Source organism: Mobula hypostoma, chromosome 2 (assembly GCF_963921235.1).
Source record: "Mobula hypostoma chromosome 2, sMobHyp1.1, whole genome shotgun sequence".
Classification (NCBI taxonomy): domain Eukaryota; kingdom Metazoa; phylum Chordata; class Chondrichthyes; order Myliobatiformes; family Myliobatidae; genus Mobula; species Mobula hypostoma.
The window spans coordinates 97,513,993-97,538,375 of NC_086098.1; the positions used below are offsets into that span (position 1 = coordinate 97,513,993).

General features: G+C 40.7%; 1 protein-coding gene across 2 annotated transcripts in view; it reads right to left on the reverse strand.

Moving 5' to 3' along the window:
• LOC134342316 (regulating synaptic membrane exocytosis protein 1-like) overlaps positions 1-24,383 on the reverse strand; it is a 622,982-nt gene that overhangs the window by 478,005 nt on the left and 120,594 nt on the right. For both annotated transcript variants that reach the window (XM_063040293.1, XM_063040291.1), the window contains exon 2: positions 3,994-4,086. In XM_063040293.1, the coding sequence (XP_062896363.1) occupies positions 3,994-4,086 (93 nt within the window). The remainder of the gene's footprint in view (positions 1-3,993; positions 4,087-24,383) is intronic.

Sequence of the window (24,383 nt, forward strand, 5' to 3'; positions counted from 1 at the left end):
TGCTCAGTTTCCACTGTTCTGTCGCCAATCTAACGAGGGGTATGAGTTCTCCTAAAGTTAATAACCAATTCTTTCATCCTGTTGACATTGAAGAAGAAGTTATTTGCCTTGCGCCAGGTCTCGAGCTATTCCACCTCCTCTCTCATTGTTGTTGATGAGCACCACCACTGTCCTGTCAAAGGCGATTTTGACACTGTGAGTAACTCGGGTGTTCGGCTATGAAGTTGCGTGTGAGCAGAGTGTACAGTGATGGGCTCAGCACACAACCTGGGGGGGAAGGGGACAGGACCCAGTGCTGAAGATGATAGGGAAGGAAGAGTGGTTGTGCATCTTGATTGAGATCTGTTGGTTAGGACCCCAGCTGCACAGTGGTGTATTTAGACCGAGAAGTACCGAAAAGGAGTTTGTTCACCATGGTGTGTGGGACAATGCTACTGAATGCTGTACTTGTATTCAGAAACAGCATTTTGATATAAGTGTCCTTATTTACTCAGTGTGTCAGGGCCAGGTGCTTGACAGATGCTATCTGTTGTAGAGCGGTTCAGTCAGGAAGCATATACTGAATGCCTAATGTGGCAAGAATGCAGATTTTCATATGTCCCATTACCAGCATTTTGTGGATTGTGGCCAAGCGTTTAGGGTGTTTGACTAGCGATCTGAAGGTCGTGAGTTCGAGCCCGAGCCAAAGCAGCATGTTGTGTCCTTGAGCAAGGCACTTAACCACACACTGCTCCAGTCCACCCAGCTGAAAATAGGTACTGGCAAAATGCTGGGGGTTAACCCCGTGATAGACTAGCGTCCTATCCGGGGGGGGGGGGGAGTCTCGTACTCTCAGTTGCTTCACGCCACGGAAACTGGCATAAGCACCAGCCTGATGAGCCTATAAGGCTCAGGACAGACTTTAACTTTAACTATTACCAGCCATTCAAAGCACTTCATGATGATTGGTATCTGTGCCACCAGGCAGTAGCCATTTGGTTCTGAAGGTGCAAAGTTCTTTGGTTCAGGGATGATGGTGACTGATTTGAAGCATGACTAGAGAGATCAGAGAATATTAGCTGTAAGGAGAGGTTGGACACATATGGGTTATTCTGTCTGAAGATCAGGTTCTGAGGGGCAACTGATGTGAGTATATAAAATTATGTGATGCATAATTGTGATAAATAGAACATCTTTTTCAGGGTAAAAATGTTAAATATTAGAGTACATGGATTTAGGAAAGATGGAAGATTAAAGGTGGTGTGTAAGGCAAGTACTTCTTTGTATGACACAGAAATTGCTAGGTATCAGGGAGGTGGTAGAAGTAGCTACTATTGCAATGTTTAAGAGGCATTTCTAACAATCCCCTATTCAAGGCAACTAGTAGCTTCAAAGTGTTCAAATTTTGCAGCTTTTCAATAACAAGGCAAAATAATATAATTAACAGTGGTTACAGCTCACAATTTAGGAATTGGTACCATATCTTATGATTCTGCATCAATGGAATGATTCTCAATGTTACCAGAAACTGTTAAATGTTATCACTTATGCTAAAACAGTAACTGGAGAACCAGCATGAACATACCAACACATCTACTGGTAAACACAACATCAACAGCATATTTATATGTTAAATAAAAAAAAACTTCACAAAGAAAACAAAAATTATATCAAACATAGAGAAAAGATTTTTGACCAGGAGAATAAATACAGAAACCACAGTAATACAAGGGCTAGAATCTTTAGTCCCTTCAGAATTTTGCAATATTGATCGTATCCACATGCCAATCAAAGTCTCCTTCATTGCTGACTATTTGCATTAAATTGGTATCATTATTGCCTAACCAAAACGGAAAATGTTGAACCCACTATAAAAACAGAAATGCAGGAAGTATTCAGTAGTTCAGGGATCTATAGAAGGAGCCACAAAACTGATGCTTCAAGTTTAACTATCAGCTTAAATTTTTATTACACTTATCTATCAACTCTTCTCATCTCGCCTGTGTTTCATGTTTTCACAGTATTAGGAGAATTAGTCAGTTTGTCACAAGTCAGGAGAAGTGATTTTCCCACTAATGAGAAAGTTGGGGGCTGTGTGATTAAGATTTTGCATCCCGTCCTTCAATGCCAGAGCCGGCTTTCAATGCTCCCTTGCCTTCTATCGTAACATAAGGATCTACTGTGTACAGGAGAAAATTGTGTAAGTGGTATTATAAGACTGAAACAAGCTTTAACTGGTGAAGGGAGTAGTCAAAGAAACAAAATTTTCGTTAACATGAGGAAATCTGCAGATGCTGGAAATTCAAGCAACACACACAAAAAATATGGTGAATGCAGCAGGCCAGGCAGCATCTATAGGAAGAAGTACAGTCGACGTTTCGGGCCGAGACCCTTCGTCAGGACTAAGAGATAGTAAGAGATTTGAAAGTGGGAGGGGGAGGGGGAGGGGGAGATCTGAAATGATAGGAGAAGACAGGAGGGGTAGGGATGAAGCCAAGAGCTGGACAGTTGATTGGGAAAAGGGAGAAGGGAGAGGCTGCTTTTGAAGGACTGCATGCAGTTCAGGTTGCCCCATTACAGAAAGGATGTGGAGGCTCCGGAGAGGGTGCAGAGGATGCTGCTGGGATTACAGAGTATTAGCTATTGAGTGGGGTGACTTAGACTGACTTCGATAGTTTTCTCAAGAGTGTCGAAGACTGAGGGCATATCTAACAGAAATTTATAAAATTATGAAAGGCATAGATTTAGGGAAGATAGTCAGAGCCTCTTTCCCAGGGTAGAAATGGTGAATACTGGTGGGCATCGCCTTAAAGTCTAATGAAGTTTTGTTTTTCCAAAGAGACTGGTCGATACCTGGAACATGCTGCGTAGCAGGGGAAATAAACATGTTAGTGGCAGTTAAGAGTTGTTCAGACAGACACATGAACATGGAGGGAGTGAGATGTATGGATTATGTGTAAACAAATGGCTCTAGTTCCATTTGGTACCATAGTCATCACAAACATTGTGGACAAAAGGCCGGTGATGTACTCTTCTATGTTTTATTTCAACAATACACATTAATACAACATCTTCAAAATAAAATTCCGAAGTATTTTACAAGGACATGATGAGGAAAAAAACTCCATATAACCATAAAAGCATTCATTAGAACAACAGCCAGGTTAAAAAAGAAGTACCTTTTAAAGAGAGATTTAGGGAGGTGTTCATGCGAAAAGTAAGGTCAAAAACTCAGCTGCACAATCAAGTTTCTTGATAAGGATGTAACTGGTTGAATTCTAATTTTCAGGAAGGTTGCTGAGTTGGAGGTGACTAGGTTGAAGTGAAATAAAGCCAGGGAGCAATTTGAACCCACAAAAAGAAACCCACAATCAAGATATTGCTGTCAGACATCAAGGTAGATCAGCTAGTGTAGGGTAACAAGTGAACTCAATACAAATTGTTATCAGAAATAGGGTTCAGAGAGACCTGAAAGTTTAGAGGCAGAGAGGTTGGTCAGGGACAAAGGGGAATACATTCAGCAAAAGTATGAACAGGCAAAGCAGCAGCAAAGCATGCTGTGATTTGTTTAATTCATGTTCAGACTGAATCACTAAATTGTCATAAAGCCAACTGAATTTCAACAAAATGGAAAAATTAACACAGGAAAGTGTTCTCTAAGGCCCTGATTAAGCAATCTTTTATATTTGAATAGATTGGTTTGACTTTGTATTGAATATCCTACACCTAACATAAGATTGCAAGATTTTAACAATAGGTGGGGTGGCTATCCTTCAGCTGAAACAAACTGCCAATACACACCATTATGTTCATAATAAATCAGGGCAACAAAGGTGAGTTTTGCAAAAAAACAGTGAGAATCATCATGACACAGAATGAAAACTTTTGTACCATCAGGTCTGTAGTTTTTTTTTGTCAAACAATCAAATATGTTACATTCCCTCATTCTCAGAAAAATCACTTCAAAAGAGACAGTAGAGCACAATATCAGTAAAGAAAAGCAGATTGACTTGCCTAGCAGTTGGTGCATCCTGGTGTTGAGATGCCTGGGTGCAGATAAAGCCAAGACATGGCATCGCTAACCATGGTGACATCTTCTGCTGGTCCCTGAAAGGAGCCATTGAAGTAGACCTTAGTTTGGTGCTCAGTTTCAGTTTAATAGATGGTGATGCTGTTTGTTGCTTCTCATATTGAGTCTGAGTTTCCTGTCATAGCTGACTAGTTATATCCCTAGTTAGATATATTATTCCTCATATTCTGGGGCTGACACCACTGCATTGCATTGAATTTATTAATGTCCAGATAGGCTAAATTTCATGCACTCAGACCTCCTCGTTAGCTTTTTCATATTACTTTTTACGAATTTGTACACTATTGACAAGGCCAGTGTTCATCTCATTCCCAATTTCTTCAAGAAAGTAACGATGGGTTATTTTATTGAACATACAGTATAATATATTGTTTCGGCACAGCCAAGTAGTTTGCTGAGTCACTGGATTGGGCTGTTACAAATCAACCCACATTGCTGTGGATTTTGCCAGACAATTTGGTCAAACTTACTCAGGGTAGTTATAAAGTTTACTTCCGGATAATGAACTGAATTAAACACCACAGGTGTCATGATAAGATTGGAAATTTTGTCTTCACAAATAGACAGGGTGCCAAAAAAGTACATAAGGCATGAACATACAAGTTGGGAACATCAACATTAGAAGTTGATGGAAAACCTAACTTAAGAGAAGTTGATAAAATTCTGAGAGGCATAGATAGGATGGATTGTCAGTGTGATTTTTACCCAGGGTAGGAAAATCAAACACTAGAGGGTAGAGGTTTGAAGTAAGGCAGGGGATGTTTAAAGGAGATTTAGGAGGCAAGCTTTTCATACACACAGTAGTAAGTGCTTGGAATGTGCTGACAGTAGAGGTGGTATAAACAAATATTAAAGCAAGGTTTCAGAGGCATTCAGACATACACATTAACAAGTGAACAGAGTGATACAGATAATTGGCAGGCAAATGGGAATAGTTACACATACAGGTTGGCACAGGCACAGGCACACTAGGCTGAAGGGCCTGTTCCTATACAGTACTGCTCTATGTTCTGTAGCTGTGTAATATGAACCCAAGTCTTTGGATTATCACCTTGATAGTTTAAATACTAGTACCTATAAGCTGATCAGCTTTCAGTTGGCACGTCAGCAGATTCACTGAAATGTCTTTCCTTACTTCAGGAGCACTGTTCAACTTTACCTGCATAGACACTGACATTAATTTCTTTCTTAAAAATTCTAGTTAAATTAGAATTAATGAAAGTTCTGTAGAAATAAACCCAGAGGAACTTTCTTCCTTTTATTTACATCAGCATATTTATCAGTCTGTGTGTTGTACTAACATAGAATCTCATAATAATGCATTAATTTATCGATTGTGGGGAAACTTTAATCAAAGATATAGGGGTTGCATTCTTCTGTAAACTGTATTGTACCACAAAGCTGCGTCAACTGTGCATGTGTTAAGAAGCATGTGTTAAAAAATTGTGTTCATTTCTTCACACCTTTTTAAACTATCAGAACGATGATCCAAAAACCTGGATTATTATTTCACAGATATAGATTGCTAACTTAGTTAGCTTAGCACAACACTGTGGGCTGAAGAGCCAGTTCCTTGAGAAATCTCAGGCAATCATAGGGAGAAAGTATAGACTCCTTACAGATGGAGGAGGAATTGAGCCCTTGTCGCTGGCACTGCAATAGCATTATGTTAACAACGATGCTACTGTGCCACTACATGCCCCTCTGTTTTTCATAAAAGCAACTTGACCTGCACATCTCTTTTAAACTTGCCCCCTCACCTTAAATACTATACACTTCTTCTACTAAGTGATATTTCTACTCTAAGAAAAAAGGTTCTTAGTTCCTAACTTATATGTCCCTTTCATAATTTTATAATCATCCATCAGGTCTCTCCTTAGCCTCCAATGCTCCAGAGCAAACACAAATTTACTGGAAGAACTCTGCAGGTCAAGAAGGCTTGGTGGGAAGAAAGAAATTGTTGACATTTTGAACCAAAACCCTGCATTTGAAATGAGATGGCCAAATACAGTGTTTGGTGCTCCTGATGTGGTTTCCTCTGTATCAGTGAGGCCAAATGTAGACTAGGCAACCGTTTCACAGAACAACTATGCTCAGTCTGCAATGGCCATCCACAGCCCTCAGTTGCTGAGCATTTCAACTCTCCTCCATGTCAATGGTATGAATATAGAGTTTTCAAATTTTAAGTCACCCTTTTTTCCTTTTCCCATCTCAGCATCAGCTCCCTATTCTCCTTCTAATTCTCCCGTTCTCACATTTTTGTCCCAATTCCCACCCTACCCTGGCATCCCCTTTAACTCAACTTTGACCCCCTGCCCCTTCCTCCATCCATCAATTTCACATGTAGGTTCACCATCCCCCCCATCTGGTTAACCTCTTTTTTCTCCTCTAATGGCTCCCATTCTTTAGGATCCAGCAACCATGTTCCTGCCATCTTCCTCCAGCAGTTGTCTCCCATCTTCACATTCCTCTCCCCCTACCTTGTTCCATCTCTTTTTCCACCTCACCTCAGTACATTAATTGCGTCAGGGTCCTTTTTTGCCACTCCCCTTCTTCTCCACATGCTGGTCACCTTTCTCCTCTATCTCAGTCCTAATGCAGCGTTTCAGCCTGTAACATTGATATTTTCTTTCCTTCCACCAATGCTGTGCGACACACTGAGATCTTCCAGCAGATTGTGTATTGCTTAAGATTTCAGCATTTGCAATCTCTTGCATCATACTCCTTCTGTACCCTTTCCAAGGCCTCCAAATCCTTCCTGTAATGAGGCAATCAGAAATGCACACAACACTCCAGTGATTTATATATTAAAAAAAAACAAGAAACCTTTTCTTTTGTATTCAACGATCCTATTTATAAAAGTGAAGGGTCCACTTTACCTTTTCATTGAACAGTTTCATGAGTTCGTTCCATAACCTTCCAAAGCTTTTTTCAACATATAACCTCAGGTCTCTGTGCGAAAACCCACTTCCACATTTTGTAAATAATGACAAAGATAGAGACACTGGAGTAACAACCTCATATTGAAAAGTAAACAAAAATCTTCAGTCTGTCACTCCAAAAAAAAAGCAATAGTTCAGGATTACTCCACAGTAAACTGGGTTTGTTTTGCAGTGAGAAGGGTGCCAATATAATTAAATCCCTCTTTTAGATAGTTCACAAAAATGCAGCTGAAAGAGGTTGACCTGAAATTAAATTAAGCCAAGCTCAAACCAATCAATGGAAGAATCGGCGAACAATCAAATGTGCCGGTAGACCACAAAGACATCAAGGTCACTATGAAAATCAGTCTGACGTTTTGGTATACAGTCCAGTGTGACAATGTTGTGGGCCTCTGCTTTGTTAGTCAACACCTACTTCCAAAGTTTTGCTTTCAAAACAATACACAAAAAGGTACAAAAAGACAACAGATCTCTAAAATGAAGTTGGGGGTTAAAGATTTCCTGAATAGTATGACAGTGCAACCTTTATAAAATCGTACCTAGATAAGGAGGAAGCACTAACAACCCACATAAATGCCATTGAGAATTTTAATCTAAAGACTGCCAACTCATAGGGAAGTTGTAGTTTTGGAACAAAAAAAATGTTTATGGTCATCTCATGAAAGACATGATGGGTCTCGTAGCACCTTATAAACAATAAGTTTTTGTTCTGTTTTGAAGTTGTGATTAAACATAGAACAGAAAACAGCACAGACAGAGAAAGGCTTTTTAGCCTATGATGTTGTGCCAAACTAATTAAACAAATAACATCTAATCGCTTCAGCCTGCACATGATCCATATCCTTCCATTCTCTGTATATTTGTCTCTAAGGACCTCAAACAATTCTATCATATCTGCCTCCACCAACAACCCTGGCTGTTCTTTCCAGGCACCCACTTTGTGTATAAAAATAAAACCTTCTCTCCACATCAACTTTATAGTACACTGGAAAAAACTCAGCTGGTTAATCTTATTTAATCATCACACTTCAGGAAGAATGTCCAGGCATTGGATTGGTTCCAGAAGGGATTTGCTGGAATGGTGCCAAGAGCAAGTAGTTTTTACTTAACGTGGGATTATTCCTATGAACTACTTCCAGTGGCAGCAGGAGAAATAAACTCAACAAGATCTAGGTTGGTGGCAAAAAAATTAGAGGCAACTTAGATAATTGTTTTATTCTGCATTTTGTTCTAAATCTTGAAAACAGTGTCCGAAAAAGGCTTGGAAGCAGATCCAAAGATAGGATCAAAGGAGGAATTGATAAATACTTCAAGGAAACATACAAAATAGTAAAGTAAGATTCATCTTAAAACCAAATCACAAATTAGAGTGTAGGTGCAATAGTCTAACTGGCCTCCTTTGACACATCACTCTATGATTCTATTTTATAGTCCCATTTTTGCATCCAAATTGCAACTTCACACTTTGCTAATTGAACTGAATTTTCCATGTATCTACCATTTTGCAAGTCTACATACTCTTTACTACTTATATCATTTCCAAGCTTCTGCAATCTGTAAACTTTGAAATTACATCTTCTTTGTTAACATGCATCAATAAGAGCAGTGGAGCCAAAACTGACCCATAGTGAGGCAACCATCCTTCCAGTCTGAAAAATATTCATCGCTATACTGCCTTAGTCCTTTCAATCTCATGGCCTTAAATTTTACTACTCTATGAAATGACAATTTATCAAACACCTGCATGTTGTTGAGTGCTTCTCTTATCACAGTGGACCACAAGTATGCCACTCCATACATTTCTTATGTGATCTGTTCATTACCTGCACAATTTTACCTATGTGTTTCTACCCCCAGTGCATTTGATAAACGGGAAAATATATATTTCAAGATTTTAATGCAAGTGACAATGGAATTGGAGGATGCGATAGAGGATGGGCACGTAGCTAGACAGACTGCAAGAGGAAGGGCTTTAGATACTTGGATTACTGGGATCACTTCACAGGTAGATGGAACTTGTATGAGAAGAATGGGTTGCAGGGAAGTTTACTCCCAGTACTTGAGAGGGTTTAAACTAATGGCTGGGGGGAGGAGGGGTAGTTGAGGAGCATGTGAAGCCCAAGAGTAGGATGGGGAGAAAAATGTAGAGGGTAAATCAAGCAGGCAGGCCCAGCTGGCAAAACAGAGGCATGTTAGGAAGCATACAGTCGAAGCATATGAAGGTTGGCAAGCTTAACTACACATACCTCAAAAGCAAGGAGTATGAATCAGCGGTAAGAACTATGACTTTATTGTAGTCACAGAAAGAAAGTCAAAATTGAGTTTATTGTCATATGCACAAGTACATGCAAGCACAGGTGCAATGAAAACTTTACTTGCATCAGCAGCATCATGTGCAAAGGTATCATAAAAGCAGCATTCACAAGATAACTTATTAGACACAATTTTACAACAAAGTAGACAATCAGATCAAAAGAAAAACATCAATTTTAGTGTAAAATGGTCAAGAGTGTTGCTGAATTGTAACAGCTAGGGTTGTACCAGTTAGTTCATGAACAAAACAGCCAAGGGGGAGGTAGCTGTTTTTGAAACTACAGGCATGAAACTTCTGGCTTTAGTACCTCCTGCCCAATGGTCATTGCAGGAAAATGGCACAGCCTGGGTGGTGGGGATTTTTGATGATGGATTTGCTTTCCTGAGGCAATGGTCAAGAGGAATGTGTCCATAATGCATTGTGCTGAGTCCACGACTCTCTGCAGCTTCTTAAGTTCCCATACACTTGAATTAACATCCCAAACCATAATGCATCCAGTCAGAATACATCTGTAGAAGCCTACGAGAATACTTGGAGACATTTAAAACTTGGCACCACTCAATCAGGTGCCCAATCTCACTCCCGTAATTGACTCATCACTAGCTGTGATTCAACCAACAACAGTGGCATCGTTGGCAAATTTGTATATGGTACTGGAGCTGTGCTTAGCCAGTCATAAGTGGATTGAGGAAAGAGCAGGGAGCACACATCAAGCACACAACCTTGAGGTGCAACTGCCTTGATGATCAGTAAGGAGAAGATATTGTTATCAATCCTGAGATCTGCTGAGTATTCAAAGTTCAACGTAAGTTTATTATTAAAGTACACATCACCATATACAACCCTGACATTCGGTTTCTTGTGGACATCTCAGGAAATCCGAGCCATTATAGAATCAACGAAATACTGCACCCAAAAAGGTGGACAAACAACCAATATGCAAATACAAAAGAGAAAAAAATATATAAATAAGCAATAAATATTGACAGTATGAGATGAAGAGTCCTTGAAAGTGAGCCTATAGGCTATGAGTGATGAGGCAAGTGAAGTTACCCCACTGGTTCAAGTGCCTGATGGTTGAGGAGTAATAACTGTTCCTGAACCAGGTAGTGCAAATCCTGAGGCTCCTGCTCCTTCTTCCTGATGGCAGTAGCGATAAGACAGCATGATCTGGCTGATAGGCATCCCTGATAATGGATGCTGCTTTCCTGTAACAGTACTCTGTGAAGATGTGCTCGATGGAGGGGGGGGGCTTTACCCATGTTGGGCTGGGCCATATCCAGTACATTTTGTAGGATTTTTCATTCAAGAGAATTGGTACTTCCATACCAGACTGTGACTCAACTAGTCAATATACCCTCCACCACGCATCTATAGAAATTTGTCAAAGTTTTAGATGTCATGCTAAATCTCCGCAAACTCGTAAGCAGAGATGCTGCCGTGCTTTCTTTGTAGTTGCACTTACATGCTGGGCCCAGGAATGGTCCTCTGAAACGAATATATCGGGAAGTTAAAGTTGCTGACCACCTTTGATCCCCTGATGTGGACTAGTTCATGGACCTCTGGTTTCCTCACTCTAAAACCAACAATCAGCTCTTTGGTCTTGTTGACTGAGTGAGAGGTTGTTGTTGTGGCTCCACTCAGCCAGATTTTCAGTCTACTCCTATCTGCTGATTCGTCACTGCATTTGACTTAGCCAATGACAGCGGTGTTGTCAACAAACTTAATAATGGCACCAGAGCTATGATTAGTAAGTGTAACGTGAATAGAGAGGGAGGTACAGAGACCCCAGGTATTGAAGCTTGATGATGAGTTTGGATGGGCTGATGTGTTAAAAGCTGAGCTGTAGTCAATGAACATCACTGATGTATGAATTCCTCTTGTCCATACGGTCCACAACAGAGTGAAGAGCCAGAGAAATCACATCTGCTGTTGTGACAGTGGGCAAATTGGAGCAGGTCCAGGTCATCAGAGGCAGGAGTTATTGCACACCCTAAAATCTGGAAACACATCACTAAGCAGATGCAAGTGCCACCAAATGGGTAAAGCAAGTCACCTTTCCGAAGTAGGCGGAAACCTCAAACTGCAGTAACAAAAAGGTTGAAATGTCTGTGAATATTTCAGCCAGTTGTTCTGCACAGATCTTCAGTAATCAGTCAGGAAGCTGCATGGTTCAGGCAGATTTCAAGGATTCACCTTCTAGAAGGATGAGCAGATGTCGGCCTCAGAGACTGAAATTCCAGGGCCATCTGGAGATGTAGAAGCTCACATGAATGTATCATAATTCTCTGTAGCAAAGCACGTATGAAGGCATTGAGCTCACTTGGGAGTGACGGGTTATTGCCACGTAAGCTAGTTGATCTTGCCTTGTAGAAAGTAATATTGTGCAAGCCCTGCTACAGTTGGCGGGTGCCCTTCTGTGATTCCAGATTAGTTCGAAATTGTTTCTTAGCACTCGCAATGGCTTTCCAGGAATGTGGTTAAGGATAGGATGGGACAGGCTTCTTAATGTTCTGGGGTTTAGAAGTTTCAGAGATAATAAGCAGACTGGTAAGATGGACTCTTGGACTCATAATCTAACTTGTTATGATCTTGCACTTTATTGCTTATGGACACTGTATTCTTTCAGTAAATTTTACACTTTATTCCGCATTATTATTTCTACCCTATTCTAGCTCAATGCACTGTGTAATGATTTTATCTGTATAAACAGTATACAAGATGAGCTTTTCTCTTTATCTTGATACATGTGGCAATAATAAACCAATATATGGATTGGAAAGGTTTAGAAGAATATGCTGGCAAATGGGTCTAGCTTGTATCGAGCATTTTGGTCAGCAAAACCAGTTACGGCAAAGGGCCTGTGTCCAACAGACTCACAAGTGTTGCCCCACCTAGAAGGACTATCTGGGGCCCTGAATGGTAGTGAGGAAGATGATGTAGGGGCAAGAGTAGCACTTGTTCCGTTTACAAGGATAAGTGCCAGGAGGGAGATCAAATCAGAGGGGAGGGATGAATGGACAAGGAAGTCACGAAGGGAGTGATCCCTGCAAAAAGCAGAATGTCGGGGGGGGGGAGGGAAAGATGTGCTGGACAATGGGATCCTGTTGATGATAGTGGAAGTTATAGAGAATTATGTGCCAGATGCAGAGGCTGGTGGGGTGGTTGGTGAGTTCAAGAGGAATCCTATCCCTGGTGGGGTGGCGGGACGATGGGGTGAGGGCAGATGTGTGCGAAATAGAAGAGGTACAGGTGAGGGCAGTGTTGATAGTGGGGCAGGGGAAGCCCTTTTCTTTGAGGGAGGAGGATATCTCCTTAGTTCTGTAATGAAAAACCTCATCCTGAGAGCAGATACAGCAGCGACAGAGGATTTGAGAGAAGGCATTGACATTTTTACAGGCAACAGGGTGCGAAGAGGTACAGTCCAGGTAGGTATGAGAATCAGTGGGTTTATAAAAGATATCAGATAAGCTGTCTCTAGAGATAGTATCAGAGCGATCCAAGAAGGGGAGGGAGGTGTTGGAAATGGACCAGGCAAATTTGAGGGCAGGATGGAAGTTGGAGGCAAAGTTGATGAAGTCGACGAGCTCCGCATAGGTGCACGAAGAAGCACCAATGTAGTCATTGATGTAGTATAGGAAAAGCTGGGGAGTGATACCCATGTAGGCTTGGAACATAGACTATTCCAATTAGCTGACAAAAAGCAGGCATAGGTGGGACTCATGCAAGTGCTCGTGGCTACACCTTTTGTTTGAAGAAAGTGGGAGGAGCCAAAGGAGAAATTATTGAGAATGTGGACCAGTTCCACCAAACAGAGGAGAGTGGTGGTGGGGGGGAACAGGTTGGGCCTGGTGTCCAGAAAGAAATAGAGAGCTTTGAGGCCTTCCTGATGGGGGATGGGGGTGTATAGGGACTGGACATAGTGAAAATAAGATGATCAGGGTCAGGGAAACTTAAGATGATTGAAAAAAATCAAGTGTGTGTGAAGTGTCATGGATGTAAGTAGGAAGGGGCTGATCCAGGGGGATAAAACTGAGTCGATATGCAGATACAAGTTCCATGGGGCAGGAACAAGCAGAAACAATGGGTCTACCTAGATACGCATGTTTGTGGATCTTAGCCAGGAGGTATAATTAGGAGCTGCAGGGTGAGGGAACTGTGAGGTTAGTGGCAGTGGAAGGGAGATTCCCCAGAGTTAATATGATCAGTGATGGTGTGGGAGACAATGGCCTGGTGCTCCTTAGAGGGATCCTGTTCGAGGGGCAAGTCAGAGGAGGTGTCTACCAGTTGTTGCCTGGCCTCAGCAAGGTAGATGTCAGACCGCTACTACTACAATACCTCCCTTATCTGTGGGTTTAATGGTGAGGTTAGGATTAGTGGAGTGCACCTACTACCTTGTTTTCCTTCCTCTTCTTCCCCACCTTCTTACTCTGACTTCATCTTTTTTCTCCAGTCCTGATGAAAGGTCTCAGTCTGAAACATTGACTGCTCACTCTTTTCCATAGGTGGTGCCTCGCCTGCTGAGTTCCTCCAGCATTTATGTGTGTTGCCCAGAGAACACATTGTGTCTTAAAGCTGCCTAAATTCATCAGATTCACTAAGAATCCTAGATGAGAGCCCGAAAATTCTGTAGTGGATAATCTATGCCCTCCCCCACCTATGCAGTTTACCGGGAACTTAACTGATGACTGAAGTGCTTCCAGCAGTGATTCAATATATATTCAGTGGCAAACAGAGTTGGCAGGGCAGAGGACATGTTGAAAGTGTCTACCTTTCTACATGTAATTGGCGAAGGTGCTATGGACATCTATAACAGCTGATGACAAAATTTGAAGAGTCACAGGCTTTAAGAACGCCTGCTCCATGAAAAAGATTTAACACTGGAAAAAGCTTTGAAGATGTGTAGGGTAGCAGAGACCATACAAGCACAAGATAAGGACCTGCACAGGGCAGAAACAACAGTACATGCTGTTCAAACAGAGAGGCAGAGCACAAGGCATTTCCCTACCAATCAAACAGAGGGGCAGAGCACAAGGCATTTCCCTACTGTTCAAACAGAGGGGCAGAGCACAAGGCATTTCCCTACTGTTCAAACAGAGGGGCAGAGCACAAGGCATTTCCCTACCAATCAAACAGCGGGGCAGAGCACAAGGCATTTCCCTACTGCTCAAACAGAGGGGCAGAGCACAAGGCATTTCCCTACCAATCAAACAGAGGGGCAGAGCACAAGGCATTTCCCTACTGATCAAACAGAGGGGCAGAGCACAAGGCATTTCCCTACCAATCAAACAGAGGGGCAGAGCACAAGGCATTTCCCTACTGATCAAACAGAGAGGCAGAGCACAAGGTACTTCCCTACTGATCAAACAGTAAATGCAGCAAATATGGAGGTAGGCACGTCTCAAAGAAGTGTACTGCTTATGGAAAGTCCTGTAATAATTGTGGAAAGAAAAATCATTTTGCAACATGTTACAAAGCTGGGGCTACCAAGTGAAAGGTGCACATGGTTAATGAGGAAATGGAGGAAGACTTTGTAGATTCTCTACAGACTGCTCATAAAACAGAATGGATTGTTCTAGTGACTATGAACGAGACATTAATTCCGTTCAAGCTTGACACCAAAGCTCGGGTGAATCTGTTGTCTGTGTATAATTAGACTCTCTAAGTAACGAGTAAGATTTACCCAGTGAAGTTAAAAGTGACTGCTATATTGTAGAGAACATTCCAGTAAAAGGGTGCTGTATAGTGGCCTTCAAGCACAAGGGGCAGCACCTAAAGGCACAGCTACTGGTTGTAGTAAAAACAGTACAGCCAATATTAGATCTGAGTGCATGTGAAAAGCTCAAACAGGTGAAAAGAGTTGTCATAGCGGCTTCACAGACTAAAGTACCACACTTCATTTGTGGAAGAGTACACGGATGTCCTTGAGGGGCTCAGATGCTTATCTGATGTAACTTGAGAAACCTGTAGCATAATCATGAGAGCTCCAGAGAGGTTATGCAGAAGCACAAGAACTCCACCTTCCATAGACATCCGTACCAGCTATACCAGCATAACAATCAGGATGCCAGTGCTAAACAAAGTGATCATGAAGAAGAAATTGCCAATCTTGCTTCCATATCATGCAGCTTTGGTTCAAAATCTGGTACTCATCCAGTTAAAGACTGCGAATCACAAATATCTCCATAATCCTCTCCAAAGCTGAAGAGGAAAGATAAAAAGGAAAATGAGGAGGCCATACAGACCCAAAGGTCAGAACAACAGCAACAGTTTAATGCAGAACAACAAGAGGAATTGCTATCTGTGAAATGCAATCAACAGAAGGAACTGAATGAATTGAGAAAGACCCAGCTGGAACTGGTACAAAGACTCACTGATCACATCAATGCTGTCCAGGGCTCCATTATGAGGCATGTGGAGCACATTATGGTCACACAGCAAGAAAAAGAACAGAGACAAGCAGATAGGATCTTGGCAGAAGGATGTGAAAGAAATGAACACATAGATCAGAGTTCTCAAAACACTAGTATCAATGCAGCAAAGGAAAACAATACATCTGTGGAAACAAACAGCAGTCCAAAAGGGATCATTAAGCCACCATAGAGACGGATTGAGAGTAATTGAGTGAATAAGGTACTGCATTTGCTTACGACAATTGGTCAATGTAAATATCTTTACTGGAAAGCATTATTGTGTCTTGCAGGTTTATGAGGACATACTATCGTGTTTGTTTTCTTTAAAGGAGAAGATGTGTTATTATATGTATCCATAATAAAGAATCTGAGTTCCCAGTGTGCAATACAGGTAGCTCACCCAGAACCAGAAGTGGCGTTGGTGAAAAGGACACACACACTCACGATCTTAGCAGGCTGAAGGTCCCGAGTAAAATATGGTCAAACTGAAACCATTCTGTAAATTTGTAAATAAAATAGTTCTAGCATTTTTACCCACACATTTGTCTTTAATCAAGAGTTAACATTAACGGTTGTAATTGGACATGCCTCAACCACTTCCTCAAGTAGCTTTTTCCATATACGCTTCACCATCTGCATAAAGACTTTACCTCTCAGATCCCTTTTAAGTTTTTTCCCTATCATCTTCCACCTATTCTTTCTAGCTCCTGATTCCCCAAGTATGAAAAAAAGTTTAGGAGAATCCCAAGTCACTCTATAAGCATATCATCATTCCCACAATCCTGATTGAGAAGTTGCAGAAACCTGGGCCTCTGTACCTTCCCCTGCAATTGGATCCTCGACTTCCTAACTGGAAGACCACAATCTGTGCGGATTGGTGATAACATATGCTCCTTACTGACAATCTACACTGGCGCACCTCAGGGATGTGTGCTTAGCCCTCTGCTCTACTCTCTATATACACATGACTGTGTGGCTAGGCATAGCTCAAATACCATTTATAAATTCGCTGAAGATATAACCATTATTGGTAGAATCTCAGGTGGTGACGAGAGGGCGTACAGGAGTGAGATATGCCAACTAGTAGAGTGGTGCCGCAGCAACAACCTGGCACTCAATGTCAGTAAGACGAAAGAGCTGATTGTGGACTTCAGGAAGGGTAAGATGAAGGAACACATACCAATCCTCATAGAGGGATCAGAAGTGGAGAGAGAGAGCAGTTTCAAGTTCCTGGGTGTCAAGATCTCTGAGGATCTAACCTGGTCCCAACATATCGAAGTAGTTATAAAGAAGGCAAGATGGCAACTACATTATACTTTATTAGGAATTTGAAGGGATTTGGCATGTCAACAAATACACTCAAAAACTTCTATAGTTGTACCATGGAAAGCATTCTGACAGGCTACATCACTGTCTGGTGTGAAGGGGCTACTGCACAAGACCAAAAGAAGCTGCAGAAGGTTGTAAATCTAGTCAGCTCCATCTTGGTTATACTAGCCTACAAAGTACCCAGGACATCTTCAAGGAGTGGTATCTCAGAAAGGTAGCTTCCATTAATAAGGACCTCCAGCACCCAGGGCATGCCCTTTTCTCACTATTACCATCAGATAGGAGGTACAGAAGCCTGAAGGCACACACACAGCGATTCAGGAACAGCTTCTTCCCTGCTGCCATCCGATTCCTTAAATAGACATTGAATCTTTGGATACTACCTCACTTTTTTTTTTAAATATACAGTACTTCTGTTTTTGCACTTTTTAATCTATTCAATATACATATAACAAAATTGATTTACTTATTTATTATTTTTAAATTTTATTTATTATTATCTTTTTTCTCTCTGGTAGATTATGTATTGCACTGAACTGCTGTTGCTAAGTTAATAAATTTCACGTCACATGCCCGTGATAATAAACCTGATTCTGATTCTGATCAGGAGCAAGAGGATAACCAGGAAACAGTGAAGATAATGCTGGAAGGATGCTTTTCTAATTGGAAGTGTATGACTATTGGTGTAGTGCAAGGTTAAGTGTAGAAATCTTATGGTATATGGTATGTATAACAGCTTGGGTGCAATTACAGAGGGTATGATTAATAAGTTGGACTGAACATTGGCAAATGGAATTGAATCCTGACAAATGCAATGTGATGAATCTTGTGAAGTGAAATAGACTTAGGCATACACAGATAATGGTAGAAAGCTAAGAAATATTGAAAAACAGGGGAACCTTGTGGTTCAAGTCCATGGTTCCCTACAAGTGGCAGTACAGTCATTAGGAAAGAGAAAACTGCATATGCCATGCATCATGACTTCATAGAATGGGGCACAGGTTAAGGTGGGAAGTTATTTTGCAACCTTGTTCCTGCACTGCACTGTTCCATGTTTCATGGTGTTCCACATTTATAAAACATTAGTAAAACAATACTTGCAATGTTGTGTGCATTTCTGGTTGCTACACTTTAGCAAGGTTGTGATTGCACTGGAGAGAGCTGAACATTGATTCACCAGGATATTCCAGAATTGGAGGACTTTAATTATGGGGAGAGGTTCAATAAACTGGGCTTATTTTCCCTGGAGTGAATAAAACTGAGTGGTGACTTGAGAAAGATAATTAAGAGACAATATATAGGGTAGATAGCCAACATCTTTTTCCTGTGGTAAGGCTACCAAAGTGAGAGGAAGAGTTTTAAAAGGTTAAGGTGAGAGGAAGGAGTTTAAAGGGGATTTAGGGGAATTTTTATGTACATTAAACACAGTTTGGCATATCTGAAGCTTGCTATCAGAGGTGGTGGTGAAATGTTTACTAATAGTTTATGCAAACAATTAAATAAGCAGAAGAATAATGTACATGGGCAAAGAGTCAGATTGGACATGGTAGGCCAAAGAGCTTGTTTCAGTACTGTACAAATGTATGATTCCCTCATCTTTTCAAGGCTGAATTGATAGAAAATGAGCAAATGTCAAAAGTACAAAGAGAATAGACTTTGCCAATTGACTGTCTTTATGGGGAATTATAAAAGAGTAATGAGCTGCAGGCATTTCTAAGTATACAATTTTACTTCCTACAGCGTTTTAAATCATTAGTTCTTCAGCCTCAGTTGGATGGCTTTTATCCAACTGTTTATCAGGAAATCCAATGATTAAAAGCCACAGCTATCTTAGACTCTGAATTTAGCTCTAAATATAAGAGTAAAATTTGTAAGAAGCCTGGGTCAGAAAAGTTCCTATGAATTTTCATGTGTCTTTAATTTTACAAAGTGATAACTTCTTAATGTTTCATGTTTCTTACAGAGATCACATCATCTGGTAGGTACATTTAAAATTAAACCAAACAGTATTATAGTTAAAAATATTGCTATTCATAGGTTAATTACCAAGTCTTACATTCCTAATAAGTTTCAGTTGTAGATATTGAGGCAAAGGACAAGGTTCATATTAACATAACTAAGTAACAAAGATTATAGGCAGAACTGACTGAGTGTTTCTCAGATCTGAGAGAAAAAAATAAATGATTTAGAATACATTAAGTAATTACATCAGCAAAAACAGAAAGTTTTCATTGGACTAGGTGGCTGACTAGTTTTACATCTAGTTCTACAGCAATGAAAAAGGCATGTGGAAACAACGTCTGCAGATGCTTGTCTCTGGAGCTAACCAAGCACTGAAGGAACTCAACGGATCAGGCAGCATCACATACCGACTATTCATTTCTAACCACAGATGCTGCCTGACCTGCTGAATTCTTCCAGTGCTTTACAAGAAAAATGCTTGTTGGTCAGGCTAACTTTTTCTTCCATATGGATTCTGTCTTTCCACTGGTCTTCAGCAATGCATAGAATGAAGCTTAAAACATGATATTACATTGAATCTCAAGATGAAAGTTGTCATCCACACCTCATCCAGGTTGCAATATGATATGGCAACCATCAATCTGACCAGGTAATTCTTCGTGCTACATGGCAAAGCATATCATTTTCTCTCCTAGTCCCCTGAAGATACAGTTGTCACAGTCTGCTTCCCTTTTCAGTCCATTGATCACCTTATTAGCATATGGATTTGGACCTCATCTTTCTGTGAGACAAGGCAATGAGTGCAAGCTGTTTACTTAATTCCTTTTCACTTGATGTGCCCACTAACTCAATGGGGTTATTGGAGAGCAGCCAGGGACCCACATGGCTATAAGATTTTCCCCAACAACAAACTACCTCAACTTTTTAATCCCATTTCCTTTTTTGCAGAAAACCAAAGAAACCAAGATGACATAGGGTAGGGCACAGAATTTTGGAGCAGACATCTGTGGGCGCAAGCTGTTAGGTTTTTAAAATGATTCAAAATGAAGACCATTATGGTGGAAAAAAAATTTTAAACAGTTTATCTAATTAACATCAGAGTGCAGATGCCGGAAATTCGAAAAATAAGAACTTTGGAAGTACTAAACAGTTTGGATAGTCTAGAGAGAGAAACAGAATTAACACCTTAGTTGATGGCCTTGTTTTATACAGAAAAAGCCCAATTGAGTAAACTGCAAAGGATGGTCAGTAATTTTAAAAGCATATAAGAACTTGTAAATCTTCAGGCGGCAAATGGGGAGAACGCAATCTTCTCCAATGTGCTTTGAGGATAGTTAAATTCTGTAATGTTAATTATCTTATTTTCTCAACTGATGCTGCCTAGCCTATTGAAGAAGTCTTGGAAAGCATACCACTTCCCAGCATTAGCCCATGGCCTTTTGCTTCTTAGTGATTCAAGTGCTTCTCTAAATACTTGCTGTGGGAGTACCTACCTCTAGCACTCGCTCAGGCACTATGTTCCAGGTTCCAAATGATCTACTGGGTGATAAAAAATATCTTCGTCAGTTCTCTTCTAACTCTTTCATTAAATTTAAGTGCTTTGGTGTAGACAATTGCTAAAGGATCAAGTTTTTCATGATTTACCCTATCCATACCCATCAATTTTGTACTTCTCAATCAGATCATCCATCAGCCTCTCTCAACTTTGAGGAAAACAGATCTAGTTGATCCAGTCTCTCTTCACAGTGGAGAAGCTCAATCGCAAACAATATCCTAACATAAAAACATAGAAAACCTACAGCACAATAAAGGCCGTTCGGCCCACAAAGCTGTGCCGAGCATGTACTTACTTTAGAAATTACCTAGGGTTACCCAATGCCCTCTATTTTTCTAAACTCCATGTACCTATCCAGGAGTCTCTTAAAAGACCCTACTGTATCCACCTCCACCACCATCGCCGGCAGCCATTCCACACACTCACCACTCTCTGCATAAAAAACTTGCCCCTGACATCTCCTCTGTACCTCCTTCCAAGCACCTTAAAACTGTGTCCTCTCACGTTAGCCATTTTAGCCCTGTGAAAAAGCCTCTGACCATCCACACGATCAATGCCTCTCATCATCTTATACACCTCTGTCAGGTCACCTCTCATCCTCCATTGCTCTAAGGAGAAAAGGCCAAGTTCACTCAATCTATTCTTGTAAGGCATGCTCCCCAATCAAGGCAACATCCATGTAAATTTCCTCTGCACCCTTTCTATAGTTTCCACATCCTTCCTGTACAGAGCAGACCAGAACAGAGCACAGTACTCCAAGTGGGGTCTGACCAGGATCCTATATAGCTGTAACATTACCTCACAGCTCTTAAACTCAATCCCACGGTTGATGAAGGCCAATGCATCGTATGCCTTCTTAATCACAGAGTCAACCTGCGCAGCAGCTTTGAGTGTCCTATGGACTCGGACACCAAAATCCCTCTGATCCTCTACACTGCCGAGAATCTTATCATTAATACTATATTCTGTCATCATATTTGACCTCCAAATATTTCAGTGAATCTCCTCTGCAGACTCTCCGGCATAATAAATGCACACAGTACTATGATTGTGACTCTGCTAGTATGATTGTATTATAACCTTCCTGCTCTTAATTTCTATTATACATTGAAAACGTAAAGCATGTTTTGATTTTTTTTATATTCAATTATACAAGCAGGCAAATGATTCATGAAAGATGATGCTTAATAAACCAGATTGCAGATTGGCTAGAAATAGTGATCTACAAGTCACAAATGACTTACAATTGCCCAGAATCTACGACCTAACTTTTCATTTACTGTATTTCAGTTGTTTCTGTGTACACATTTTCAAACAAGATCTCAATATTTATGGCATGTATCCGTTATTTTTATGTAACTACTGCAGTCTGAGACTTAATGTAGCCTGGATAATTCAACTGTGCTTTGTTTCTCCATCTAACTGAGTTCTGAAATCCACAATGATCTGAGGGTCTTCAACCATGATTCTCAAAAGACTACTATGCAGGTTGTGATTAATTATCACAGGTAGGAACTGAATACAAATGTAAGAAGGTCATGCTTCAGTTTGTTACAAATTTCATCAGGGGTTGGGTGTCTTGGGAATACCGTTTCTCAAATTTAAACAAGGGCTCAAAATCATTAAAATATAATGTGAAAAGTAGTGGTCCCAACAATGACCCCGGCAAAACATCACCAAACAGTAAAGGCCCCCTTTATCCCCACTCCCTGCCTTTTTCCAGTCAACCAATCTTGTGTCCGTGCTAGTATCTGTCCTGGTATAACATCTATCTTGCCTGCTATTTCCTCAAATACATTCAACAAATTTGTCAGGTAAGATTTCCCCTTAAGATAACCATGATAACTTTGGTCTACTTTATCAAGTGCCTCCAAGTACCCTAAGACTTTATCCATAATAATAGACTCCAATATCTTCCCAGCCACTGAAATCAGGCTAACAGGCTTATAATTTCCTTTCTTCTGTCTTCCTCCCTTCTTAAGGAGTGGAGTGACATTTGTAATTTTCCAGTCTTCTGGACCAAGTCCAGAATCTAGTGATTCATAAAAGATCACTGCTAGTGCCTCCACAATCTCTACAGCTATCTCTTTCAGAACACTGGGTATAGTCCATCTAGTCCAGGTGACTTATCTGCCTTCAGGCTTATCAGCTTCCCAAGTACCTTCTCCTTAGTAATAGTGATTACACCCACTTCTGCACTCTAGCACTCTTAAGTTTCTGGCATTCTCTGGTGTCTTCCGCAGTGAAGACTAATGCAAAATAATTATTCAGTTCTTCCGCCATTTCTTTGTTCCCCATTACCACCTCCCCAGCACCATTTTAGGCAGCAGCCCAACATCTATTCTTACCTCTTTTTATACATCTGAAAAATCTTCTGGCAAACTCCTTTATATTATTAACTACCTTACATTTATATTTAATCTTTTCTCTCTTTATTTTTTTGTCATGCCTTCTGTTGATTTTTTAAAAGCTTTCCACTAACTTTTGCTATATTGTAGACGTCTCTTTTAGCTCTTATGTTGTTTTTGACTACCCTTGTCAGCCACAATCGCCTTATCCTCCATTTACAATGCTGCTTCTTCTCCTTTGGGATGTACTTTGATTAGCTCCTCTCTCATGGCGCTGTAGTTATCTTTACTCAATTGTAATGCCAATACAACTGATTTTAGCTTCCTCCACTAAAATTGCAGTATAAATTCTATGATAGTTTGATCACTATACTCTAAGAGTTCCTTTACCATAAGGTCCCTAATAAAATCTGTTTCATTTCACAACACCTAATCCAGAATTGTCTTTCCTCTATTGGGCTCAACTACAAGCTGCACTAAAAACCATCTTGACACCTTCAATAAATTCCTTCTCTTGGAATCCAGCACCAACTTGATTTTCCGAATCTACCTGCAGATTGAAATCCCCCATGACCATTGTAACTCTTCCCTTTTCTAACTTCCATTGTAATTTGCAACCCACATGTTTTTTCTATCTCTCATTATAATTTGTACCCCACAATCTGGCTACTGTTTGGAAGCCTGTATATCAGCATTCCCCAATGACTGGGCCACGGTCCGGTACCGGGCCGCAAAGCATGTGCTACCGGGCTTCAAGGAAATGATATGATTTGGCGATATGAGTCAGCTGCACCTTTCCTCATTCCGTCACGGCCACTGTTGAGCTTGAACACATGCGAGGTCGTTAACTGCGCGTCATCCATGTCAGCGCAGGAAGAAGATCAACTCCTTGAGCTTGCAAATGACGGCGGGCTGAAAAGCATGTTTGACATAACAGCTCTGCTGGCATTCTGGATCAAAGTCAAGGCTAAATATCCTGAGATAGCCACGAAAGCACTGAAAACGTTGCTTCCATTTCCAACATGTCTCTGCAACGAACACAACGAAAACTAAATTGTGGAATAGACTGGACATAAGGAACTCCCTTCGAGTATCGCTGTCTCCCATCACCCCTCGATGGCACCGTCTTGTTGCAGGGAAACAAGCCCAGGGCTCCCACTGATTCAGCGATATTGGTGTGTTGCAATGATTTTATATGTTCATACGGGGAAAATATATGCTGTGTGTTTAATATCCAAACGTTACTTAAAATGTTATGATGCTATTGACTTATAAGTGACTTATAATTGACTTATCACTATATTCATGCGAGGAAAATATGCGCTGTGTGTTTAATATTAAATTCGTTTGATAAACCCTTTTAGAAATGAAATTGAGTGTATTAGCCACTTATCACCTATATTCCAGTCGTGATTAACACCCCCCACCGAACAGAATCGTGAAAAACGATT